This window comes from Amblyomma maculatum, chromosome 5 (genome assembly GCF_055883805.1).
Source record: "Amblyomma maculatum isolate TAMU_Amacu chromosome 5, ASM5588380v1, whole genome shotgun sequence".
In the NCBI taxonomy this organism is placed as follows: domain Eukaryota; kingdom Metazoa; phylum Arthropoda; class Arachnida; order Ixodida; family Ixodidae; genus Amblyomma; species Amblyomma maculatum.
The window spans coordinates 46,800,382-46,813,716 of NC_139348.1; the positions used below are offsets into that span (position 1 = coordinate 46,800,382).

The window sequence follows — 13,335 nt, forward strand, 5'->3', positions numbered from 1 at the left end:
TTTTTTTCTTCTTTCTTTCTTTCTTTCTTTCTTTCTTTCTTTCTTTCTTTCTTTTTTTGAGACGTACGCAGAAAAGAAGCGCCGTAGCAAGTACGCCTTTGAATGCCTTGCTTGCTTGTCCAAGCATTACAAAGCGCCGAGAAGCACTGGCAGCAGACGACTTTACAGCGCATCCGCCGCTGGCCCCTCGCAGATGTTTCGCGCATGTTGTTCGCGCGAGTGTTGCCAGATGCGAACGCGTTTCCGGCCGCGCCATTACTCGCAGTGCGGAAAGCGCGTTTTTTCTATTGTAACCGTCGATCTTCCTTCAGAAGTTAATTCAGAAGCACGCCTTGCTAGAAATTGCGCATGTTACACATGACAGCACACAGTTTGTACGAAAAAATTTGCTCTTAATCTCGTCTCCATACTTCCTTTTCGCCAGCTCGATGGAGGTGGAGTGGAGGATGGTTTCTCGAGGGCGCCTCGTCGGAGTGAAAGCCGAGCGGGGTTCTTGAAACCGAAATGCCTCTTGAGTGGAGGAGCGGCTGATATCTCTCCTCCACGGAGTGGAGGTGGAGCGTCGAGTCGAGGCGCATTTGTGAATACGGGCGTTAAACTGGTCAAAAATGGGCGAAAAATTGATTTTGAGAAAAACGCATTTTCGGAATGTTTGTACCCTTGAGCACTAGCCTTCAAAATATCAACACTGAATTCGGTCGGGAAATACGATTAAATCGACTTTTAAAACGCCACGGGAGCCTCGAAATGGCCAAAAAGAGGTGAAAATTGTTCGAACTTCCCGCGCGCGCCGCGGGTGAAGCAGCCGGCAGGTCGCCGCCATCTTGGACTTGTTCTGAAGCTTGTTTCTTCGTGCGCATTTTGCGGCATCTCCAAATGACGTCGCTCAAACAGAACGACCGCTGTCACGGGTTTTCCGAAAGCCGTTTCCGGTCCGCTGATTGGCTGGAGCACGCGCTCGCGAAGCGAGCCCCTCGTCTCGCGCTTCTCATTGGCCAGCGCGACCGACCTGCCATTTTTTGTTTGTTTGTTTTTAACGTTCTTCGTCGCGGCTGCTGCTTCGCTCGTTTATGATGCGCTTTCGCAATCTTATCAGTCGTTCCCGCAGCCGGTGCTGGTCTTTAGACGTAGCTTGGTGGACGTAGCCGTATCAGGAGTGTATTGAAAACGGAAGCGCCTAGCGAGTGCGCGTCGAAGAACGAGTACGGCGGCTGCGCTGCCAGGGTCGCGCGTCGTGTTCTCGACCTAGCTGCAGCACGTCCGGCGGCATATAATCGTGTGCGAGCGGTTCAGAGGCATCAAAGATAACATCGATAGATTTAACTGTTCGGCTGATACTCATGGTCCCCACCAACGCTACCACTTCGTTGCTTTTTTATCGCGTCGCTTCAGACGACAGGCGAGCCTGACATGCCGTCGCCCGCATTCCTCTTCCGCGGACGGTTTCGTTTTTTCTTTTCTTTTTTTTTTTTTGTGTACAGTGCCGAAGTAATCGCGTCGCTGCGATCAAGGGGTGTGAAAGTTCGAGCTTTAGCTCCAGCAAGGGACCCCGCGTGCGGCCCTGCATGCGCTGTACAGCAAAGTAGCAAAGTTTCATTCTGGAACATTAGCCAATTTATTAGGTCATTCTAGTATGCCGCTGTGTTCTAGCCTTCAACTTTGTGCAAGTTTATTAATATTGCAAGACTGTTTTATCGTAACTTTGAGTATTTGTTTGCCTTAAAGGGCACTGCCACAGGCATTTGAAGTGGTAAATTAAGCTTCTGACGCTGGTTCTAGTGGCGGTATATTTAGACTTTGTGGCAAGCTTTTACCAGTATTTGGGGAGGGTACTATTATATGTTTAGTATATAGCCTTTCTCATAAGAAACAAAGCCTCACAACGATTCCATTTATATTACCATAGCTGCAGTGTAGCAAAATTAAAGGTCTCAAAAGCAAATAAGTTTTTCTCAGTGCTGTTTCTGGACACTGCACTCAGTCTTACTGTGCTTTTTCTCTACATTGTTGCCGAGTGACAATGACAAATTTAGCATCACTGCAGTCATATTGAAAAGATCAGGGGGTGATCCAACACTTACATTACTCTATCGAGATTTTTTCAAATTGCCATTAAAATAAAATTGCATGTCAAAAATTTTGCTGATTTCCTAATGGCATACACTACCTTGGCCACGAGTACTGGTGATAGATTCAGTTTTAGTTGACATATTCAAAATCCAAAGACAGTTTTGGAAATGGAAAGAGCATGACATTTTTGGTGAGAAATATCGCAGTGAGGCTACTGATTGTTCAAGTTATAATATGTGGTCAAACTTCAAATGCCGTTTTCTCAGTTTCATATTTTTGGTCGATCTCTACAGTCTTGCGCAGGGTTTTGATAACTTCTTTTTAGTTCACACAAATAACTTTGGTACCATTTTCTTCAGAGAGAAATGAAGTACCCGATGACATTTTTAATTTTTTAGATTAGGCAATGGATAAATGTCAATTTGAGATTAGCTTAATGAGTTCGTTTCAAATAATGCAGCCTTTTACTCTCACCATAATATGTGAGGATAACGTGCCTTTTTGAGAAAAACGAAGGATGTCATCGGGTATGGGAAGACTTTGGCTATCAATCCATGTAATTAAAAGCAACAAAGTGCAATGAGAAAGTTCATCAAAGCTGAGTAAGAAATTCACTAATTATGCTCTGGACTTTGTTAGATAACTTTTGATCTAAGACCACCAGCTCAATTATAATTACATTTTTGAAATCAGGAGAGAAAACTACATCTGTGTGCAAAGTTTCGTGAGATTCTAGCCATAACTAAAAAAGTTAGTTTTAAGACCCTCGTCCCCCCTTAAGGGGGGACGCGGGCTTTAAAAGTCGAAAAATCGCGAAAAAGTCGGCTTTTCAAAAAGTACATATCTCGGTTGTATATGTTATAAACTACCTTTCCTATAATTATAAACGCCTAATTCATCGTGGAACTGCTTTAAATTAAATATACAACTGGGCGCGGCAGCCCCAGAGTCGCGAGCGAACGGCAAAAGTACCCAAACTTCGCGCGCGCGCCATTTCTCTGCCGCTGAACCGAGCGCCGCCATCTTGGTCTTGTTTTGTTTGTGAATGCTTGCCCTTTTCCATATTGCCTTTGCCGGCGGCATCCGCGGCGTAGCAGAAGCGTGGCTCGCTTGTGATTGGGGGCCTCACAGGGATTGTTGAGCTTCCCGCGTCTCGAATTCGGGCTGTGATTGGACAAAGCGCGCGCTCCGTGAGAACGCGGGGGATCGCGCGACTGCTATTGGCTGCTGCGCGCGCTGACGCGGTAGCCCCTCCCCGGCGCGTCGTCTGCTCCGGCTTGCTACTGAGCTGGCGTTCTTTGTACGCTCGCTGAATAGCTCCACGTTTCACCATTTTGAGATCGCCGTGATCATCGCTCGTTACGAATTCTGGTGGCGTGTTTTGAACGGTTATGTGCACTTTGTGGATTATTGCACGGTCGGCCACGATGCGCGCTAAGAAGTTCAAAACACTGCATACGTCGCTGTTCTGTGAATGCCGTTCGAATCACGAAGTTAGCGAAAAGCGTTGTCAACGGGCACAGAGACGCTTCTATTAGTGCTGCTTCTGCTACATCACTACTAGACCGACTGCGCTGCCACTTCCAACTGCGTATCTTTCGCGTCAACGTAAGGAGCCGGCGTTTGAAGCGTGCCTGCTGTACCGACCTTATCAACCTCGGCGATCTCGGCCTCCCGTATCGCGTCTGTCATCGCAAGCGATAACGCGTCGTCCGCTGTTCGCATGAAAATGCACTTTCCGAGGGAATCGGGGAGATGGAGGCACAACGTGCTGCAGTGAAAATCAAACTTTAGACTTGAAAATGCTGTTTTAAACTTCAAGGGCCATTTTCTCAGAATGAATTTTTTTCATGGTATGGTTGCTTATTCCCGCAATATTTCTGGAACCGCTCATCGGATTCCCACCTGGTTTTTTTTATTGTGTGCCTGAATAAATTTCCGAGGGCAAGACAAGCTCATTTTTTCAAATTATTGAGTCTGGAATTTATAATAAACAATCAAAATTAGGCTAATGCAAGTCCAATTAGTGGCACTAACTTCAATGCACTGCTAAAAGTTTTCGGCAGGGAAATTAAAAAAAAGGGCTCTGTCTTGCCCTGTGGTACCTATTCAGGAACCTTCATAATGAATTTCATAGTACCAACACATTTTGCAAGTTCACCAGGCATGGAACAAGGAACCCATGTGAACCATTCTGATATACTTCTCTAATTTGAGTACCAATGTGCGCAGCTCCATGAAACTTTGCAGTTATTCAAATGGCTACGCCATGAGTCTACCCTGAAAATTTCATTCAATTATCTCAAGAAACAACAAAGTTGGTATTCAAAGGTAGCCTCCCCCTTTAAGGGGAGACACTGGGGTTTGACCTTTTTTCCTTATTTCTTAAGTTACAAGGTTGAAATTTTTATTGCTGATGTAGATTTTTCTGCTGATAACAAATATGTAATTGGATTTTACCTAACTTATATAGATGTGAAGATATTCAATGTGTCATGTTGGACCACCTTGCCCAAAATTAAGGCAACTTGCAATGCAAATACTGGCCTATATTTTGCATTTACATGCTCTAGAAGGACCAGGGAATGCAACCATAGCATAGGCATAATTTTAAACCAATCCCCAAAAAAGTTACAGACTTTGGAAATTTCTAGTCTGGAAATGAGATTTTCTTGAAACAGATAAATTGGCTGCTATTTATATTTATGCACAAAAATATGTAAATATATTAGTATGATTGCAGAAAGCATCTCATAAGCTTTCAAATGCAACAAAAATGATGCAAATTGGGCCAGTAGATCTCAAGATATTGTGGGCAAGGGTTGTCAGCGTGGAAAAAAAGTCCATTTTGAGAAAACAAGAAAATAAGTTTTAGAACACCATAAAACTTTATTATGGCCAAAAGCAACCATGGATACGAAAGGGCTGACCTCTAGAATGCACCAGGCATGTAATCACTGTCTTTTACAACTGTGCGCTTTCTTTTCATTGCGCTGCGGAAGCTTTCTGCGCGTGCATGCTTTGCATCAGATGCCGCAAGCCGACGCCTATCCTTCTCGGCTGACCTATCAATGGCTATAGTGCCATGGTTCACGCTCAGCTGCTGCAAAATGGCTTTGGTAGCGCATTCCTTGCCGGCATTGAATCTAATGACTGCTTCGGCCACAGCAGATTGCACTGCAAACAATGAGGCATGCTTAGTCTTGGGCACCAGGGACCAAATGATGGAATGGAGACTCATTTGAGTTTTGGGTCTTTCCCCTTTGGCAGCGCTGCAGCAACTTCTTGTCGGAGAGGCGGATGAAAACAGGCCTCAGTGCAGCTGCGACATACTCTGGCAAATTATAGCGGTGCTTTGGTGGTGGCTCATCTTTAGCCAAAGCCTGGTTATACTTGCACCAGGATTCTTGCCCTTGAGGGCAGAGACTATGGTTTGGCTCTGCATCCGTTGATGTCACATGGCTATATGTAGCAAGCACCGCATTGTGCATTTTGTCAATGTCACCCTGGTGCGTTTTCAGTGCCCAGCCATAGTACATGGTGAGCTTTGTAATGAGCTCACCAGTCAACTTTCCTTTCCCGCTGAGGCTTGGTCCATTTTCTCCCTTCCTTTTATGCACTAGGTTTCTAAGTGCTGTTCCCATCCTCTTGCTGACGTGGTTGGTGCAGTCTTCTTTTTGAATCTGCACATATCCGTACACATTCGCGTCTTGAAGACTGTTGAAGGCGCGGCTGTCACCATCACAAAGCATGGTTACATAGCGCAGTCCATACTTTTCAATTGACCGGCTGAACAGAATCTTGGCTGCTTCAACTTCCATCTCACCTGGCTTGCTGGAGGTGTTTTTCTGGCATTTGTGGCCCGCTTGCCACGCTTCAAAGTTTGGTTCGCCCTCCTTAGGACCAAAGCGGCATCCCAGGCAGAAATTACACAAAACCACAAAATCGAGAACATAGCCCGTAAAAAGCTCAATTACAGTCCCAACACATACATGTGAGGAATGGCCCCGAGTGAGCCACGTTCCATCGAACGACACAGCTATATTTCCCGTGTGTCCAAAGTTCAGGTTTCGGTAGGTAAGTTTCACAGTATCAGCACAGTCAATCATCACTTGTGCGGCAGCGTTCAGAGCAGCAGGGTTTAACTTGCCTTTCAAGTAGTCTTGGTATGTTTTACAGTGCATACCACGCCGCGAAATATTGAGCGCGAAGAAAATGTCATTCAACGCGGTCTGCCCGTTCCCCGTGCTTGCAGCAGCATGCGCGGCGAGAACGTCGACTTCGAAAGGCTTGCAGGTTGCGTTCGTGCCTACCCTAGGCGAGCTCCAAGTGGTTTTCACCTGCCCACAGACTTCACAATTGAGCGCGAGCTTAACAGCAAGCCCAAATTCCAGCTCACCTTTTGCAATGCTTACGGAACCGCCGCACACTTTGCATTTCACGCACTCAAGTAGCTCGTTCACGGAGGTTAGGGTTAGCACAGTGAACGGCGTTCCTGACGCGGGCGCATCTTCGATCGTTGATCCCAAAAGAGACCGCTTTCGCCGAGTGCCTGAAACTGACGAAAGTTCACGCTGTGCCTCCGTCGCGCGATGTTCTAGTTCTGTTCTATCGGCGTCGGACAGAAAAGGCGTGTCTACACGGACGGCTCTCCCGGCTCCGTCGGTTGTTGCAGCATCTTGAGACGACGCCGCAGCAGGGCTCGAAGTGTCGGCGGTCTCCGATGTCGGTGCATCCGGCAGCATTTCGCGTGACTGCAGCCGTTGCGGGCGCGGTTGCCGTCGTTTTTTCTTCTTTCCGAATGCGTGCGCAGTGCGGAACTTTCTATTACCACCAGCCATCGTAGCGTTGTAGCGTGTTCGAGAAAGCTCAATCCAAAATGGCGGACGCGATGCCGTTTTTTTGTATCTTTTTAGCAGACGATTTCGCAGTGTCCAATAGGGAGGCAGGATTCGTAGCACGTGACACAAAAGCGCCAATGCGGTGCGAGTATTCTTTATTTTTTTACTGGCTTGTGGCTCTGCTGTTGCCAGACGCATGCACGGTTTCCCACTAAAAACGGATAGCAGAGAGCTTCATGCTTCAAACGAAACCAAAATGGTGGCGCTCCGCAGCGGCGTTCTTGTATGGCACGCTTTTGAATTTGACCGTTTTTTCAGTCATTTTCGCGAGGAAAACTGTCACATTGATGACTTTGAAGAGCAATAAGTCAATAAATACTTAACTGACAGTTATAATATTTTATGTATGGGTTCCTCAGAACATCTAGATTCGGAAAAAAAATACTTTGAAAAGTCAATTTTTTTGTCATTTTTCGGCCGCAAACCCCCGTGTCTCCCCTTAAGGGCAGATGCATGGCAACCAATATGCGAGTAAAACGAGCAATGGCAGGGCGACTTCTGCTAATGCCAGGAAAAGAATATGAAGTATGCAGATGACATTGAAATTGGAAAGCTTAGCAACAGAGTATTATTAAAAACAGTTCAAAACAATGACGACAGGCCGACTTCTGCCAGCGGCAGGAAAAGAATATGAACTGTGCAGACGACGAAGTTGGAAAGCTTAGTGACACAGTGTTAAGGAAAAAAAAATAGCAAGCCCTGTAGGCACGGTTTGCAACATTTGGAATCTTTCGACACATCTGATTTGCCTGAAGACAGTTTTGAGAAACCAAATTTTAAATGCACTTCTGTGGCCCCCTTATTATCTGTTTCTCTACATTACATTGGGCACCTCTACCTACAGTGGTCACGGGGATTCTTTGTGCACAATAAGAGCACTATGGCATGAAAAAAGAAAACACAAAGGCACAATAGACAAGCCAAATACACAGGTGTGCTCAAAGAATTCGTAAAGAAAGATGCGATACTTGATCACCGGATGTTGCCTGTGACCGGTATTGATCCCTCACAATGATGTGACCCCTGGCATTGCCAGGGAAGTGATACGCACCCTGCTCTCTGCTGGTTGCCAGCCCCACGTGAAGAGTACTCCTCGAGCAGCTGGTCCAAGTCTTGCGGGGTGACCTCCATCCACTTCTCATCTGTCATAATGAACGAGGGAAGGACAAGGAACCACAGAAGCATTAGACTACTTCGCTCTCAATTTCGTACACATCTGACAGAAATCCCACCAAAGAAAAACAGAAAAGGCTAAAGAATACAATTACTGATTTCTGAGGACCCATAATGTCCAGCCTTCTAGGTTTCAGCAGTTCTGCGACGAATCTGCAGAGTTTCCTCCTGAACTGTATGTGCTCCATACATTTTGCCTTAAGGGGGGACATGAGGATCGAAGTGAAATTCTTTAATTTTTGTAGTAGAGCAATGAAACATGGCATGCTTACTGGAAACTGCTGAATGGCTAATTACAAAGTTTCATTAAGATATTTCCAGTAGGTTTGACATTAGAAATTTATATTTGCTTCATTGTTTACCAAACTTGCAGAAAGCCTGGCGTGACAAAAAGACGTAGTAGAAGCCCATAGTTGGTCTTATATTTTAGCTATATGAGTGGTTCATGCAGTGACATTCCTCAAATATTTTTATCAGCTTGATATTTTTTACACAGAACATTACTTCCATGCTTGCAAAATGCACTCATTTTCACCATTTCAAAATAGCTAAAAAATAAAAGAATGACACCATATTTGAATACATGGGAATGTCAGTGCATAAAGAAATTACCAAGAAATATAATGCAACAAAGCTCATGAAAATCCATCAAGCCATTGCCGTGCTTTCTGCAAGCAGGACAATTGGGTCAAAAGGCACTTTTGAGAAAACTGAAATTAAAGTTGCACAACTACTTTTCACCCATCAACACACCTCTGCCTTGAAATACTGTATCGCTACGCTGCACGCTTCCTTCTGGGTTGTTTCCGAGGGCACAGAACGCGGTTCCAGGCACCTGAATGGCGCGAATTGGATTAGGCAAAATTTTGCCGTAAGCCTGGCAGCGCATCACTCGCAACAAAAAAAAAACGGAAGTCTAACCGTATCAGAACTGCATCGCGCATCGCGATGTCGTGGCTAGTCGTTGGAGCTGGGACCTCGGATTAACTGCTGGGAATCGATTTCGAGCCTAGGCGCCATGGAATGGTGCTATTCCGGTTGCACAAACGTTCGCAGTCGTACTCGAGAGCTCGCGCCGCATTGACGTCACCCACCGTCGCGAAAACGGAACTTTCCCCGTGTCGGCACTGCACTGCGACATTGGTTGACGGCGCCGGGTCTTCGGGTTCACTTCCTAGCATTGATTCCAAGGGCAGGTCGGCCTTTCGCGACATATCTCCGTCGAGTGCGTCGGGGCATATCCGTGCCGCTGCGCGGTTGCATCAGCCGAGCTTGCCGCACGTCTGGAGACTTCCGTTCATTGGCGCCGTACCACGTCGAAACATAAGTGCGATATCCTTGTCGCTTTCACCACCACCTCCGTTTCTTTGCCTTTCGGACGGACCGCACGGTGCGTTGATACTTTTCAAGAAGCGTTTTTGCCGACCCGTTCCTCGCTTTGTCCGATTTGCCGCCGATCGCTTCATTTTCTGGATAGGAGGCTTGCGTTCGTGCTTCCCGCACGCATACTTCGTCCTATACTTATGCACCGCGCGCCACTGCATCACTGGCACACAGACGAAGCCTCGCATAACAGCGGGGGTGACGAAAAATGCAGAACGGCAGCCGCGGACTCACAAACTACCGAGCAGTTGACAAAAGCGTGTGCGACGCAGACCGCGAACATTGGCGCGCTTTCCAGCAGCCACTCGGAGAGCGTGCTGAGCGACACGTGACTGGCGCAACCAATCAGCGCCTACAAGTGGCTCTTCAAGGCCTTCGTGTTTTTTTCGTAATGTGGTCGAACAGGCTTTTCAGATTCCGAATCTGATTTCTAAAATCTGCTTTTTCGCAATTTGATTTCCGTGTCGCCCCTTAAAGGACTATAGACACCAAATTTTGTTGTCATTTTTCTTTTCGGCAATGATGCGTAACCCATTCCTATATATGGATCGCCACTCGGTCTTTGCCTTCGACTGCTAAGTAATTTGTAATTGAATTTTCTTTTCTCACCAGTTACGGCTTCGGTTTCAGCAGCAGAGAGATGGCTGTGATGTCACAATCAAGTCTAGGTCAAGCGCGGCATGAAGAAACAGCGATATAATCAGTGACTCTACAGCTTTTGTAATTCTTGTCTTTGAGGCAGGCTGACTTTGGTGTTCTGGTGAATTAAAACAACACAGGAAGGATTATATTACATCCCTCACGAGACCTAGACTTGACTTTGATGTCAGTCGTCGCTCGACTGTTGAAATCGAAACCAAAACTAGTGACAAAGAAATTCGATTATAAATTATTCAGTGGTTATAGGCTAATGTCATGAAACAATTCATGTACAGTAATGTCTTACGCATCATTACAGAAGATACAACACGAACTCAAAAATGAAGTGTCCTTTAAATCTGCCCTAATCTGATATGAAACAAGTGTCACCTTATGCCTCTTGTGCTTGACTTCCCCCCAATCAGCTCAAGCAACGTAGCACATAGAGGGAAGCAGTTCTGGCAACACTGATTTCCCATGTTTCCATGGCGATATGGCATCAACACACCGGCCAAAGCATAAGTGTTGGCAACACAGACTGTACAGTTCAGACTCAACATGGGTTGACTCGAAGGCATGTTTCTGCTGTCCAAATTTTCCCCATCGTCTGCAGCTTAAAAATCCCAATAGATGAGGACTGTTTAGGTTAAGGCCGCTGCCATAAACGCAGTACAAAAAATGGGATCGTTAAGCCTGAACATTGTCCACTCCGTGCGCCCCTTCTCTTCACTGCAGCCTTCCATCCACCAACGTCTGCTCAGGCCGTGGGAAAGTTATCACAAAAAATTTTGGGCTTTCTGCACGTGCAAACAATAGCGGAATCTAAAACAGCTTGCAAATTGCACAGAAGAGGCATGCTGCCCATACTGGAAGTAAAACGTACAAGTAAAACAAACCAAAAAAAATGGCAGCCAGCGATGCCTTTATTTTTTCACATACGTTTCGTAACTACGTTTCCTGGTTAGCAAGTTCTTTTTTGTGGCACCGTGACAAACCTAACAGTGGAATTCTACAGGAAAAAACTTAAGAAGATAAATCACGCAATACGGCTGCCACCTTCACCACGCTTTTTGGATTTTGTCCTGTCAGCCAACGTATCAAGTAACACACCACCGTCACTTCACCAATACAGGTAAAACTGGCTTACAAAGCGCTGGTTAGCTACACAGCCATCGGCAGAAAAACGGCTCCTTTGCGAGACGTAAGCCCTACTCAAAGCGTAGATTGGGGTGATCCTGGCAGAGAAAGACATATTTCAAGACCGGTTTCAACTCAATTTGCAATTACCGAAGAGCTACAAATCAAGTTATTCAGATGAATGTTGAAGACAGCAACCTGGCAACTGGAACATGTGGTCCTTCTCTCTGCTGACTCAACTCCTTATCCAAAAGCCCAACATGCTCAAGTGCAACAAAAGAGATAAGAATGATCAAATAAATATGTTAAAAGTCTATTACTAACCATTATTGTTATTATAGTGCCCCCTGATTAGTACCACATCACCAGCGAGCAGCACAGACGAGGGCCAGCACTCACCGTCGGGCTCCCCAAGCTTCTTGGCCTCCTCGCGCAGTTTCTCGACGTTGACATCGAGGCCTCGCAGCAATCTAGCAACCCGCACGCTGGCCGAATGCCTTTCCCGGCTCTCGCCATCGCCCCCTGCTGCCAAGACCGTCTGCACAAAGTGCTCTTGGGCACGCTGAAGCAGGCTCTGGTACAGCTTGGATCCTTCCAGTTCACCCTAAAGAGAGAAAAAAAAAGAAAAGTTAAAACCGGCATGTGCAATGAAAAGGCAGCACATTTAGAAGTAGCTGCCCCCTTTGAAATATTTCATCTCGTGCGTGCCCCCTGGATGTAGTGACAAGCAACACAATGAGGAACTCGAGGAATTCTATCAATGTCAACATGGCAACTCATGCTGGTCAGGTGCATGCGTAGAGAGCAAAGTGCTTTCAAAATGGCTGCCAGAACTACACTTATACAATTGGTAAGGGCTGACACTTGCTTTTGAGTAGCAAAAACCATACAGAAGTGCGACACTGGACAAAGATACACCTTAGCAAAATGTTTAACTGCGTGTGCCAGGGAATACACTTTACCGAGCAGCTTGAGGCCCACTGATGGTACACACGTGCCTTAGTTGGAGTACAGATGATGGACAGCTGAATTTTGCTCGGGGACAAATGGATGGGGCGAAGAAGAGTTCAGGGTGGTATGATTGAATGGTGTGCTTATTTTCTCCAAGATTGCTAAAGTGTTGATGACACATACCAGTGCAGCAAGCAAAACACACAACGAAGACAGGTAGACACTCACGCGCCCAACGTCCAATCGACATTTATTGAGTGAAACTTCTGCCTACAATCAACAGCCATCGAGATAGCTAAGCTACATAACAAATGTATTGGTGTGCCTTCGTTTGCTCTGACAAGTACAGAGTTGCAGTTTTTGAAGAAATGATTCGCCACAAAATTTGTGCTTCTGACGTTTCAAAATTGCCATTTCAATACGAAGTTACACCCAATAAACGTCAGTTGGAAGATCAGCACTTGTGTGTCTACCTGTCTCCGTCGAATGGCTCAGCTAATGCATCCAGCTGAACTGAACAACTGCACTGTGTTAGCCATTCTTCTGTTAGCATGAGCTTCAGGAACGCAGCAGAAAAGAAACAAATGTGAACAACAAAAATATTCAGCGCGCTTTTTGTCTTGTGTTGACAGTGAGTACCCGTCCTGTGTTCATTGTCTCGCCCCTGTTGAGTCATGGTGAGTACCAGTGTGACTGCATAAGAAGTCGCTGGCAACTTTTGATATCAGGAGCATTGTGCATAGACTGTACAGTCACCAACCAATAGTTCAGACAAAGTGGGACTTGGGGAATGGTCTGAATAATCGAACAGTCTGAAAAATCTGAGAACTTTAAGAAATAAACGTTTCTGCAAAAATTGGCTTTAAAAATGCCGAACTGCACTGCTTCCCACATTTTGTCTGCAAGCTAACAATAGAGAGTTACAAGACAGCATGATCTGCTACCGTGATCTGCCTTCATGCACATGCACTAATGCAATCCGATTGGCCCCAAAAAAGTGGGCATATGAATGCGCGCAGGACACGAAGCTATAACGCTTTGTTTCCATGGCATACCTGCCAACCTGAAGATCTTAAAATTC

At 46.0% G+C, this 13,335-nt stretch overlaps 1 protein-coding gene and 1 pseudogene across 1 annotated transcript in view; both read right to left on the bottom strand.

Annotated features, from left to right (window-relative positions):
* The window catches only part of ecd (ecdysoneless cell cycle regulator), an 84,127-nt gene that overhangs the window by 33,800 nt on the left and 36,992 nt on the right, over positions 1-13,335 (bottom strand). The window contains exons 8-9 of the mRNA XM_084603699.1: positions 11,703-11,907; positions 8,023-8,113 (exon numbers count right to left, since the gene is read on the bottom strand). Of these exons, the coding sequence (XP_084459825.1) occupies positions 8,023-8,113; positions 11,703-11,907 (296 nt within the window). The remainder of the gene's footprint in view (positions 1-8,022; positions 8,114-11,702; positions 11,908-13,335) is intronic.
* Positions 4,807-6,291, bottom strand: LOC146188242 (uncharacterized; annotated as a pseudogene).